This window comes from Adiantum capillus-veneris, chromosome 9 (genome assembly GCF_014529385.1).
Source record: "Adiantum capillus-veneris isolate H3 chromosome 9, ASM1452938v2, whole genome shotgun sequence".
In the NCBI taxonomy this organism is placed as follows: Eukaryota; Viridiplantae; Streptophyta; class Polypodiopsida; order Polypodiales; family Pteridaceae; genus Adiantum; species Adiantum capillus-veneris.
In genome coordinates this window covers 23536905-23550968 of record NC_140939.1, presented here as the reverse complement: position 1 = coordinate 23550968, position 14064 = coordinate 23536905, and the positions used below count along the sequence as shown (strand labels likewise).

The window sequence follows — 14064 nt, the reverse complement described above, 5'->3', positions numbered from 1 at the left end:
TAGCGTTTTTCAACATATAAAGACCAGCAGGTTTTCAGCCTATGAAGCCCTAAAGACCAGCACCTGCCCACATCAGCGGTTTTGGTGTCAGATCATTTCAGCCATTAGCGTTTTTTAGGACAACAGCCATTCAGCCTCAGATTTCAGCCATTTGCGTCTTTGGACAGCAGTACAAAGGCGCCAATTTTCAGCCCATAGATCGGTCTCGCCATCACCGTCGTCGTCGTCGATCTAGCCTAAACTTGCATCAGTGACATGTATCCACTTTGTACTAGTTTGTGCAATCAATCGTAGACCACTCTCGCCGACGAGAGTGGGGCCTTCGGAGGAGGGTTTTACAACGTCTTGGTGTCGTATTTCTCTTCTCTCTCTATCTCTTAGTCTCATACACTTGCACGCACAATGTCCATTCACTTTGTTATGATCATTGCACTCTCATTAAGAACGGAAGGCTCTCCCTTCCATAAGAACAAAAAGGAACCTTGAGCACAGTTCGGAGCACTCATCTTGAGCAAAGTTCAAACATTCATTCCATTGCACCTTACACAGAATCGGGGGGCTCCACACATCATGGTGCATCGATGAGGACACACTTGAAGACGCAATCACCAAGCTCAACGACATTCTTCAACCCATCCACATCAAGCCCAAAACCATTTCTTGGATAAAGAACACACATAGACGTGTTCCACCCAAGCAATGTATCCTTACATTCAAGGACAAAGAGGAGCGAACAAAGCTATTACGCCAATCCCGCCTTCTTAAAGGAAGAAAGCTTTGGGTAGCCGAAGAATTGACCATAAATTAGCTCAAGGCTAAGGCAAGCGAACTCAAGAAGATGCACATTTTGAAGTGATTAAAAGTCTACTCACTCTGTTCTTTCCCGTTGGCACGTGGTGCCCGTCCCGTTACATCAACAACGGTCCTACTCCTCTACTCCAAAACCACATTATCTAAAGAGAATCCAAAATCAGTAAGCTCATCCTTGATCACAGTGTTCATGCAATACTTCAAAAACTCATTAGAAGCAAACTCTCTGCCTTGTCTGCATGACTAGTCTTTAGCTGCTTGGCTTTTTTCTTCCACACTAATGTACATCAATTATTGAAGATATCGAAAGTCTTTTACTCGCATTCAAGAAATACACCCAAGTGAATCAATTGAAGTCATCCACCACTAGCATCAAATATATAGATCCCCCAAGGAATGAAGTCTACATAGTCTACATAAGTCAATGTGAATCAACTCCAAAACCACATAAGCTTGACAAACACTTAAGTTTTTTTGTGCACATGGCTCTGAGTGCCAAGCCACCCACGTGGACATGCTACATCGATGCAATCAACTTGTCAACAAGAAAGATGGAACCGCAATGCCTTGCATAATGGGTATAAGATCCTTTGAAGGGGAGGTGACATGAAGCACTATTGTCAATGCTCCAGTCCCAAGAATCTCAATTAGTAAGCGTTGTCTTACCCCCTGAAGTCAATGGACAAGAATTTGAAGATAGCATCTCCAAGAGGGCAAAGATTAGTGACTTCACAATAATCAAAGTTTCTCTTGTGTGCTTAAGACAATTTCACCAAAAACGGCTCTTTCTCGACACAATTATTGCAATGCCGCACCACTTTCAAAGCCTCTCCACATCAAGCTTTTCATTGTTACTATATTACTTTGCCTTCTTTTGTTGTTATAACCTCGAAAGCATTACCAATCAATGCACATTCTAAGCTACAGATTAACAAGCATCGACATCAATAACCATCCAAGCAAACTTTAAAGTACATGGCTGGATCAGATTCAACAAGCGGTGCTTGTTGATGTTCACAATGTTTGTTGCAACATGAGCAACCTCATGACCAAAACAAAGCTTCCATCTGCTATCTGCAACAAGTTCCTTAAACATTTTATAGAATGCAACCAAATCACGAATAGCGAGTTAAGTGATAAGGGGTTGATCGCTCCAAAACCACCTCTCTCCATACTTCTCACTTGATGCATCCCTCACATATATACCTAGATGAATCCAGGATAAGCCCAGATTCACCCTTAAAGGGAAGTGCAAGGTATAGACCCATGGTAGTCACCCACAAGACAATATAACCATCAGCTCCATCATGCATAGTGTTGACTAAATACCACTAAATACCATGTGGGTCGAGTGTAAGCCAAGCTTATACAGTGCATCTTTGAAACCTTGGCAACGATGATAAAAAGGCAGACTATAATTGTCAGCCATGTGTAATCAAAAGACGTGAATCTCTCTCCCAAAGGAAGTACAAACCGGAGGACTGCAATGCAAGTGGTAGCTATATATTGTAGTGGCATACAAGAAGACTGCATAATAAACCACTGAGCAAGTGCATAATGCAACATAATGTGTCCTTGATCCATACTGAAAAAAGTGAAGACCATGCTCATAGCCAAAGAAAAGAGTGTATACGTCACTCCGCAACCCTATGCTCATAGCCAAAGAAAAGAGTGTATGCGTCACTCCGCAACCCTGGAGGAGCTTGCCGATGTATCCTGTTGGCTAAGAAGAGTATGCATCAACTCTGACCATATAGCAATCAAGGTAGTAACCGCTAGAAAAGGCTGTGAGGTCATTGAGCCTTCCACTAATTTATAATCTAATGCACGAATCGAGGTAAAAAGCTAATCCATATCCCACAGAAGCGGATAGCATATCAAGAGGGCCTCGTTCGCGGCCAGAGATGTGAGCATGAAAATCAGATCTGTAGAAGAACCCTCAACATAGTATGTGACCCTGAAAATCACAATAGCCATGCATTCGTCCCCCACATCACAAACCCATCATGAATGTCATCTCTCTCTCTCTCTCTCTCTCTCTCTCTCTCTCTCTCTCTCTCTCTCTCTCTCTCTCTCTCTCTCTCTCTCTCTCTCTCTCTCTCTCTCTCTCTCTCTCTCTCGTGCAATGCAGGCATGCACATCAGATGATGTGTAAGAAGATTGTGAGAGTCATGAAGCCCCTACGCTGAAACAACCTCACAGTGCCTGAGCTCGCATTCAAACCTAAGGATCAACAAATGTTCCAAAAGATCTTGAAAGTAGATGCTAAGCAAGCCATGGCCGGTACATATGCACGTTGTATCCCCAACAAAGTACACATTACTCACAGTACTTTGTACTCCAGACGATCATCTCCTAACCAATCGAAAAGATACGTTTGGAAGGCATGCAGAGCTGATGAAAGAGCCCACAGGGCCACAACCTCGTCATCAAACAAATTAGCGAAACTTGCATGCAAAAATTTGAAGTACCGCTGCAAGGCGAGGCCTTCGGATTGGGTTTCGGTGCTCCTTCCGTTGCTTATCAAGGGCCAATCTCTGCTTTATAAAACGTTCTTTCAGCTTCGAAGGAACAAACTTCACCTTATACTCAAGAACCCCTTCGGACGAGAGAGTCTTGCCTGCCAGATCGTGGAAGGGATTTATTGCAAGAGCTTTAGACGCAACAGCGGCACTACCATGCAAGAGTATGCCGATAGATCCTTGCAAAAATGCCTCAGCTGTGAAATAGCACACCACAACGACAAGGACAACTGCGTAAATCCAGACTCTGCTAAAGCTTCTGCTTCCCTTCTCATTACTCGAGGGCTTGGCAGCTCTACTTGTGAGCTCCTTGCTTTTAAGTACTAGCCGGACCCAGTCGCCCTTTTTGGAGTACTGCACCGAGTGCACACCATTGTCATGTGCCCCATTGCTGCTAGTAACAGTGTAGCGCTTGAACGGGTGCCCGTTACTTCTAGATGATGAAGCAGAGGTAGAGGAAGCTTCCATGGAGCTCTCTTACGATAAGTTTCTCAAGAAGTTTGAGGTGGTGGCGTGCTCTCTCTCCATGTGTCTACGTGGACAGAGCGCCACCATGCATTACCATCGCTATAGCAGGAAATGCCGATGCTGCTGATGGAGATAGGAGTGAATCCACCTGAGAAGAGAAATGCGGGCACCAGACATAGCTAAGAGCGACGGAACCAGAATTAGAGCTATCTGCTTCTGCATGAGGGCGAAGGAGGTTGCAACCGAGGGCAGAGAAGTAGCTGTGAGCTAGGGCACGAAGAGATGGAGGCTTAGAGGTGCTCAAGGCTTGAGCTGAAAAGACGTGAAGAGAAGTGGCAAAGGATACTCCTGCGTACAATGCAGGACGGAAGGCATGCTCAACGTAGTGAAAGAGCAGCGATGGCGTCCTTGCTTTGGCAGGAGAAGACCTCTAGCTGAGCTGAGCAGAGAGAGAGAGAGAGAGAGAGAGAGAGGCGGGGGGGTCTTAACTTCAGAAGGATCTTAAAGCAGAAATTTTCAGACAAGCGATTATTTTTACAAGCCTGCTAAGGCCCGTGTCACAGTGGGACGGGCGTCCCTCACTGTTTGCAGGGTGCCGCCCGTCGCTGCTTTCACACTGGGCTTTCTCCAAAAACCTGCGTGGAGGCAGCAACGAATCCGCCTTGGCCAAGTGGTCCGACCACCGGGTTTCTCGCTGTCTGTCAAAGTTTAAACTCAATCCCGTGTGCTCGCGCCATAGCTTTTGGCAGATGGCCTCCCATGCTAAAAGTTGGCCGAGGTGGGAAGGTCGCCCCTCTGACAAACTCCTTTTTGGAGTACCAATGAGAGCGCGCCAAATCAGCACGGCCATCCCTCCCCCGTCCCAGTGTGACACCAGCCTAAGTTGCCCCTTTACTTGGGCGTTGGTACGCACAGTACTTTTTGGGGCCTTTATGCCATCCAGCTCAGTTTAGCCAACCAAGTTGAACCAACCTCCACCTTGTAGCATGTGTGTGTGTGTGCGCTCTTCTAGTCAAAATCACCCTTATCCAATCCTCTAGCTAGAAGTTAGATGCTAGATCCATGGCTTTTCCTCTTCAGTTATGATGTTGAAACTTTAGCTGTTGGAAGTAGATTCCCTTAGTAAGTATCAATGTATCCTTGATTCCTTTGACTCAAATCCATTTGATAATAACTTAAGTGCTTTTTTTTTCCAAAGCTGAGGAAGGAGAGAAAGAGAGAGAGAGAGGAAGCTTAGTCTCCGTAGCTATGGCTCGAAGTAGCCTTCTGGTCGGGTCGAGCTTTTACCCCACTCCACCCTAGGCGTGAGATGTCCTCGAAGGACATCTCCCCTTCCCCCTTGCAATCATTTAGCACTCCTTTGCAGCCATGGCACAATGGCCCTACTTTGGTGCACAGTAACGCTCCGAGTACCAGCCACTTTACCTTCGTTAGGCTATAGACCGAGGCCATTTTGTGAGTCTTGAAACATACCTCAGACGGCCCAGCATGGTCTCCCCGAAGTCGAAAGGCAGCTCGCAGAAGTGAAAGCGGTCAGGCATGACCTCAGGTGGTTCTCACAAGACCCCCTTGCCCAAGGAGATGCAAGTCACCATTCATATGTTGCTAATGGAACTCCCCACGGAAAAATGAATCTCACCACCGAGGATCATCACCATGGCCAAAGCAAGAATGATGCTGACCAAGGCGGGCGAAAGGATGAGAGAGGTACGCCCATTGTCATCCTACCTGCTACTCAAATCAGAAAAGCACAGCAAGTTTAGAAAATAGGGCTTTGATTGGAATATTGGATGGCCCAAGGCCCCCAGCAAAAGTGCTTAAGGGATGGATCAAAAAATCAATGGGGCACCATAGGGGCTGAAGTAGTTGCTTAAAAACTAGTATGTGTTTGTTTTCAAAACTGCAAAAATAGAACAGTCGCTCTAGACCAAAGAGTGTTGTGCGTTTCGGCGAAAGGGCAATCACTTTGTGACTTTTACCCTTCCGCCTACTACTGCTGTGTGCACGATTGGCTACGTGTCTCACCCATTCTGAGGTATCCAGCGAATTGAACCCAACACCTTTGTGTAGTGTGTTTGAAATAGAACAGTCGCTCTAGACCAAAGAGTGTTGTGCGTTTCGGCGAAAGGGCAGTCACTTTTGTGACTTTTACCCTTCCGCCTACTACCGCTGCGTGCACGATTGGCTACGTGTCTCACCCGTTCTGAGGTATCCAGCGAATTGAACCCAACACCTTTGTGTAGTGTGTTTGAAATAGAGCAGTCGCTCTAGACCAAAGAGTGTTGTGTGTTTCGGCGAAAGGGCAGTCACTTTTGTGACTTTTACCCTTCCGCCTACTACCGCTGTGTGCACGATTGGCTACGTGTCTCACCCGTTCTGAGGTATCCAGCGAATTGAACCCAGCACCTTTGTGTAGTGTGTTTGAAATAGAACAGTCGCTCTAGACCAAAGAGTGTTGTGCGTTTCGGCGAAAGGGCAGTCACTTTTGTGACTTTTACCCTTCCGCCTACACTCTTTAGTTTAGAGCAACTGTTCTATTTCAAACACACTACACAAAACTGCAGAAATGGCATTCAAAGTCCTTAGTTCTGGTCAATGGTTAATCAAGTCTTCTCCCATGTGTTTGTTCAAGTGGACTAAAACTTATATTCCTAAGAGAGATGCTATGACTCACTTTCCATCTGGGTGGAATTTCTGAACCTCTCGCTTCACTTCCACGGTCATTTAAGGCCAATAGAAGCCCAATTAGGCCGAGTTTTAGGGGGAGTACATCCCCTCTTGGCATTCTCAGGCCCTCATCGAAATGTATGTCAATGTACATCTTCCTTCTGAGATCATAATAGCATTGGATGATGGCGAGTCCTTCTCCCAACCTCTGGTTTACAAGTATTTGCCCAACGCTTGTTTCCATTATGGGGCAAAGGGCCATTTTGTAAGAGACTGCTCTGTGAGGAAGCCTAAGAACGAGAGCAACATCATCAGCAAAGCCAGTGAGGGAGGGAACTCTAACAATAACTCAAATCGTAAACCCCCTACTGCCCCTCCTAACCGTTAGACTAACAGAGGGAAAGTCGATAAGTCCAATGAGGGTAAACCTAAAGCCAAGCCTAGCAATAGGTTTGCCATATTAGCCGCCTTACCTGAGTGGGAGGATTCTGAAGTTGCCGACTCTACCTGTCCAGACAATGAAGAAGAGGAGGACACTACATCTAGGTTGGAAGGGAGGTCAATGCAGCAGACTACGAAATGGTTATGGACCTCAATAAAGAAGGAACCCCAGAGGGAATCAATAAAGGAGAACATTGCCCCCGACCCACCTATTAAGGAAATGGGGCCCTCCCCCATGGACCTTCACAAGGACCACAAAAGGGCTCACGATGATGTGTCACAGAGCTCCTCCGAAGGGGTCAGAATAAGAATATGAAGATAGGAAGAGTATTAAATGAAGCTACTCTCTTGGAATGTAAAAGGGATCTCTAATCCCCTCAAAGCTATAAAGATCAAAAATTGGTTGCAAAATTACCTTGTGGACATCATCGGACTTCAGGAGGTCAAAGCCTAGGGAGAAGAGCTACTACAGAGATTGAAGACAGTCTCGCGGTCTCTAATTTGGGAACATTCTACTCACAACAAAGGGGCAGAGGGAACTGCTCTAGGGATTTCCCCCTTACTGGAAGATCAATTCTCAAAAATCTTGCAAGGCGAACCATTGGGTTGAGGAATTCGTTGAGGAACCGATTCTTTGCACGTTCGCCTCAATCTATGTTATTGGCTTTACAGCATACAAAACCAGATTGTGGCAGACATTGTCCCAGTTAGATGGACCACTGGTCCTCTTCGGGGACCTAAACATGGTAGAAATTATAGAGGACAGGTTTAAGAAAAAGGGGACTACAGTTTCACGGTCTGAAAAAACAAGTTGGGAAGCCTTGAGAAACAAGTCGGATTTATGGGATGGAGGTCTAGTAGGGGAGTTCACCTGGAAAAATTACTCCATCGGGGATAATTCCAAAAAGGCAAAGTTGGATAGATGTTATCTAAGCATTCAGCTAGCCAATGAATTCAATAGGGTTAAAGCTAAACGTAGGTATACATCATGTGGCTCTGACCACTACCCATTGGTCATTACATTGGATGACAAGCATACTAAAATCAGGAATCATTGGTTCCATGCAGATCCCACCCTTTCCAACTTACCCAAAGTTCAGGACCAAATTAAAGCCATATGGGTGCAATCCTTCTCACAGGGAGACACCCCCGCCAAAACATGGTCTACAGATGTCAAGCTGACACAATAATATCTCATCAGATTCAAGAAAGAAGTAGCTGCAATCAGGAAGGCCAGGAGAGGAAGAATCTACTCTGAGTTAATAGATTTGGAAACCAAATGCAAAGAAGACAAAGATCTCCACCCACATATCAATGTACTTAGAAAGCAGTTAAGGTTTGAGGAAGAACTCACTCTTCATCATACCTCCATTTTCTTCAGAGATTGGTGGGCTGGCAAAGTTGATAAACCAACAAAAGAATGTTCAAAACACTCAGGAAAAAACAGCAAAGGGATGTGGTCCCAATGATGTCCTCACCCCAAGGAACAACCAACTCTCAAAAGGAGAACTTAGAAATTGCTAAAAATCATTTTGAGGAGGTGTTCAGCCCACCAGAGACTCTTCAACCTGAGAAAATTAGAACCGAAATATCATCTGGGAATGTAGGAAAAAGGTGGTCCCTCCTCGGATTGCTGAGCAACTAGAGGCCAATCTATCAAAGGTCATTTGAATCTCTCAAGCCAAAGAAAACCCTAGGTTTAGATGGTTTTCGGGTGGAGTTTTTTCAAAAATTCAAGGACACCCTAGCCCCATATTGCTGTTGGTTTGGGAAGAGTCAGTGAAACATTAGGCCCTATTGGCTCAAATTAACACAGGCATCATTAAGTTGCTCCACAAGAAGGGCCCCAAGGAAATCCTCACCAACTGGAGGCCCTTAACCATGTGAACCTCTGCTTATAATATTTTCGCTAAAGCTATTGCCTTAAGAATAACTCCTTCACTTATGAAGTGGCTCTCTTCAGAGCAAAAAGGATTTATCAAAGGGAGGAGGATTCTTGAAGTGGTTATATCCATGTGGGAAGGAATAGATCACGCCGATGAAACAGAAAAGGATTATGTTTTTGTCAAAATCGATTTTGGCAAGGCCTATGATAGGCTTGAGTGGTCTTTTCTCACTAAAAGTTTGTTGATGATGGGCTTCGGCATAAAATTGGTTTCTTTCGTTCAAACGCTACTAGGAAATGCAAGAGCTCGGGTGGCTATTAATTGTGGACTGTCCAAAGCCTTTTTGCTAGCTAGATCAGTTAAGCAAGGATGCCCCATAGCGCCCTTATTGTTTGCTATAGCAGTCGATGCCCTAATTTAGTTGTTTAAAACCATAATGCAGAATGGTACCCTTAGGGGGATTAGTCTACCCAATGGAAAGCAACAATGTCTCTCACAATTTACAGATGACACAAATGGCCTACTAAGCAATGATTAACAATCCCTAAAGGAATTTTGGGAGTGTCTGTACATCGTTGCATAGCCTCAGGGGTCCAAAATTAACCATGAAAAGACGGGAATTCGAGCAGCAAAAGCTCCCTTACCACACTGGATTTTGGACCAAGGATGTACAGTTATTTAAGAGGGGAATATTTTCAGGTTATTAGGAATCCCTATGGGTTTCAAAGTGTCTCTAGCTCAGAGATGGAACTGGGTGAAAGAAAGATTTTCAGCAAAACTCAATAGGTGGATGTGATTTCAAGCATCTAGGATGGTGATAAAACACTTCCTTTCAGCTTATGTGTTATTCTTTCTCTCCTATTGGAGACCTCCCGAATCACATATATGGAGGACATTTGCAAAGTTTGCAGGAACATCTTATGGTCTAGGGATCCTCACAAAAAAGGCCTTTCCAAGGTTAAGTGGAAAGTGTGTTGTCTGCCTAAAGGGATAGGGGGGTTGGGCCTCACAGATATAAGTTTGTGGGTGGATAAACTATCAGCTAAGCTCATACTTAGGGCTCTACATGATCTAGAGAAAGAATGGCCATCACTCTTATTTAGAAATCTTGATGGTTTCAAACTCAAGGATGTGAAAGGATGGAATCATCTACCTTGGTTCACAGTATTCTTTAGCCACATTCCCTATTGCCTCTTAGGGATCAGAGCTGCTAAGACCCCTATGGGGAGCATGGAACAGATATAAGAATTTGTCCAAGGTTGATTGGGACTCCAAGTTCAGTTGGCCAATTAGAGCTGAATAATCTATTTGGTGGTCTCTCCCCCCGTCCCTCCTCTAACCACCATCCAGAAGAGAACAGTAAGGAGAATTCACTCTAAAGGGATTCAAAAATGGAAAGATCTATGGCACCTTCAGGATCAGAGATGGCTATCAGAAGAGGAGCTCTTAACCAAATAAATGCTTCAGCCCTGGGAACTTAGACTAATCATCACAAGAACCTCACTCTTTCCTCAAGATCTAGCCCAAACTAGGTCTTCCTCAAGATCTAGCCCGAACTATCTCTTGTAGGGACCAACTCTCCCCAAAAGCCTTATACTGGAAAGGGGGTTTTAAACTCTCTCACCCTCCTTCAGTTCTTCCAACTCTAGAAGAGCCTCTCCATGTCACCCTCAACAGGAGATGGCACACTAGTTATAACCAAAAACAATGGAACTTCAAATTCCAAAACATACGGGATAAAAGAATCTCGGCTAAGCATTCTATACTCCTACACAAAGCTACGTGGACGGGCAAGAGGATGAGAGAGGCCAACTTAAGTGATGGGATATGTTGCAGATGCAACAGAGCAATATAGGATATTTCCTTGATATTTCCCACCTGTTTATCAACTATCCTCGATCAAAAAAAGTTCTATCAGTATTAAATGTTGCCTTGGGTATACCCCCAATTGGAAACAGATGCTTTTAGGGGATTCAATGAAAACTTTTGTTGTATTATGGAGCAGAATAAGAGTTGAATTCTTGTGGATTGTGTGGAAAGATAGGAGCAACAAGCTTTTTGATGGTGCGTACCAAGCCCATGGTCTGAGCAACTTGTTTTCAAATGTTAATCTGCAGGCAAATCAATGGAAGCTGGACCAATGTCGGATATAGAAAGCTAGCTACAAGGTGGTGTGGATGGACTGTATGGGACTAAAATCGGACCAATTTGAACAAGACTAGTATAATGTTAGCATGAAGTTGTTGAATCGAATCAAGGATATGATTTGATAACCTTCCAGATGAGTTCAAATAGGCCTTCAATTCTAGAATATTTTTTGGCCTTTATGGCGAGGACATTCGTATGTATTTGTTGGACGAGAAGCGACTCACACACCCATGAAGTGCATGCAAACACTACCTAGATCAACATAATGTCAATCGAGGACACAGATGACACGATAGGCACACAGAGGAAATCTCTTTAGCTTGTCAGGCTGAGATCATCCTACACATACAACACTTTGGAAGGCCAACTAAACCACAATCAAGAACCTCACTGCCCTCAACTACACCACCTAGCCACATACACACATACGGAAGGTAACTCATCTAATCATGCCAGATTCATACGAAACTTAAGGAACACCATCCTCTCACTAGGATACACCTGTCCCTAAGCTTCTACACTCAAAACCCTCACTCTAAACCCATCTGCGGAAAACGCGTAGGATGACAGAGCCGAATTTCGAAAGCGCCCGAAACTGAAATTTATGAGTACCTATGCGTAGCTTATGTCGCCACGATTCTATAGACTACTAGCACGCAGAAAACAGACATCGTTTGATACACTTACGACCACAAATAGCTCGTAGATGCGTCGGTGTGTGTTAACCCTCACGGCTCACGGACACCCCATCACCTACGACGGACGTGTATTATGTATTTGGTAGAGTCAGGTACCGGGCTTGTCGCACCAATAGGAAAAGGGTAAGAGTGATCGCCGATGAGAGGCGCACTCTAACTGGGACATTCAAGGGATTAGCTGGCTAAGCATGGGCGCCCAAGTGTGAATGGGGTGAGCTCATATAAAAGCCAACTAAACCTAAAATTCACTTATTCTCTCATTTGTGCAATAGAAGAGTGCTCTTGCTCCATCTCCATCTCCATCTTCTTCTTTTTCGCCTCCTTGTGTGTGTGTGTGTATGTGAGAGAGAGAGTGCGATCGAGCATTGCGGCGGCACGACGGCGGTGAAGCGGTTGAGCGTGACGTAGCGGCGTCTCCTTCTTCTTCGCGGAGAGGAATCCTCCACGGCAGGAGCATAGAGCGGTGAGTGACACACCATTGCCCTCTTTTGAGCTTACTAGTTAAGCTAGTTGTGTGCTTGAAGCCGTCTGTGGCTCGCACACAGTGTTAGGCAAGGCCCTTGCTTCGACAGTGCGGCAAGGAGCGCACATTTTTGGCGCCGCTGTCGGGGAATCGCCCTGCACTAAGCCCAAGAGGCACTTTGTGCTTCTCCTATGAGTTGTTTGTAGTAGGAAAGAAGAGGAAGAGGAAGAGGAATGAGTTATTTTTCTGCAGGTTGTTAATTTCTGTATTGTCTGCAAGTTGTGTGATTTCTGCATAATGTTGTGTTTTCCGTTTGCACACAGTCTTTGCACAATTAGTAGTCGTTAGCTTGTTCACAGTGAATAAATAAGTAGGTAGACAATTAGCAATTTCTGTTTGCACACAGTCTGTACACAGTTTTCTATCAAGGTTTGCCTGCACATAGTCTTTGCACAGTAAGGTAGTGAGAGAGGAAGTAGGTGGACAGTTAGCCCACTGTCAGTAAGCAGTTAGCAGAGTGGTTAACAGATTAGTTAGTGGTTAGCAGCACTGTTAGTAAGTAGATAAGGTAGTGAGCTGTCTGTTAGCTGTGAGCTGTTGACAGAGAGGTTAGGTAGGTGTTGACAGTGTGTGTGGCCAAGAAAGGGTCACCTAAACCGCGCGCGGTCGTCGCCTTTTTAAAAAAAATAAAAAAATAATAAAAAAACCGAAAATATTTAAGCGTGAGTGACTGGGGGGCTACACTAAAATTTTGATCGGGATCATTTCCCCAAGCCCAAGCCCAAGCCCAAGCCCATGCCCAGGCCCAGGCCTCAGTCCTCAATCTTATGATATATACTAGACTCGCTCTTATATATATACCCTACCCCCTCAAGAGGGAATGAGAGCATGTGGGGCAAGTCCTCCACTCTCCTCCCTTCTCTTCCCACTTGCACCCTTAGACTTTCTAATTTGGGCCTAGTTCCCTACTAGAAATTGACGGTTTTAGGGATTCCGAGGGCATAAAGTGACCAAACGGAGGGCTGTAAAGCACGACACCTCCCTCTGACCGATACGCTCATTTTGAGCTATCATACGTTCTATTCTATAGCTGGGTCAGAAAAAAAGGACCAAAAAATAAAAAAATAAAAAAAGACTTGGGTTGCAAAACACCCAAAATTACTAGGTGAGCAACCTTCACGGGCACTCACTGACACTTCTAGGGGATCCAAGTCATATGAACCTACGCTCTGGACGAGTGTTAGAGCACGAGCATATTGGTAGTGCCTCCATTTACGCGGGCACCCATTATTCCTCCACCCTAGGTTCTGGACCTTCGACTGGGCCTCAAGGTAGCGCGACCCAAGATCCTCATATCGCGTCTAGTGATTCTTCCTTTGACTAAGAAGTCATGGAGGGGTATCCTACACCAAACCCTGATAGTTCAAGTCAAGACATGCATGCCATGGGCCCACGGCTCGGGTCCAGCGTGTTTAGCCGCTTAAAAGAGACCCTTAGTAGAGCTACTCGCTCCGAACATGCGGCTAATGAAATAAATGAAGGGAGTGGGGAAGTAAATTCGTCATTCATGCCTAAAATAGACCCTATGCTTCTTGAGAGTGTGCATGTGAATGTTCCATCCACTGCACCTCTTGATCGTTTAGGACTATCTCCCTCTGAGGTTTTCCTACCCGATGGTAGGAGTCTTGCCGAAGTACAAGAGATCGAACGCTATATGCAAGCAACAAGGGAGAGGGAAATTGAGAACCTATGAAGTCTAGAACAAAGTCGAGCCCTGAAATCAAAGCCTAAAATAGACCCTATGCTTCTTGAGAGTGTGCATGTGAATGTTCCATCCACTGCACCTCCTGATCGTTTAGGACTATCTCCCTCTGAGGTTTTCCTACCCGATGGTAGGAGTCTTGCCGAAGTACAAGAGATCGAACGCTATATGCAAGCAACAAGGGAGAGGGAAATTGAGA

General features: G+C 45.1%; 1 protein-coding gene across 2 annotated transcripts in view; it reads right to left on the bottom strand.

The window, feature by feature from the left end:
* Window positions 1–4453, bottom strand: part of LOC147450223 (uncharacterized) — a 36843-nt gene extending 32390 nt beyond the window's left edge. Inside the window, exon 1 of one of the 2 annotated variants that reach the window (XM_086519506.1) lies at window positions 3282–4453. In XM_086519506.1, the coding sequence (XP_086375632.1) occupies window positions 3282–3800 (519 nt within the window). In that variant the 5' untranslated portion in view covers window positions 3801–4453. The remainder of the gene's footprint in view (window positions 1–3281) is intronic. The other variant, XM_086519505.1, reaches the window with a different exon arrangement.
* Window positions 4454–14064: the final 9611 nt, after the last annotated feature.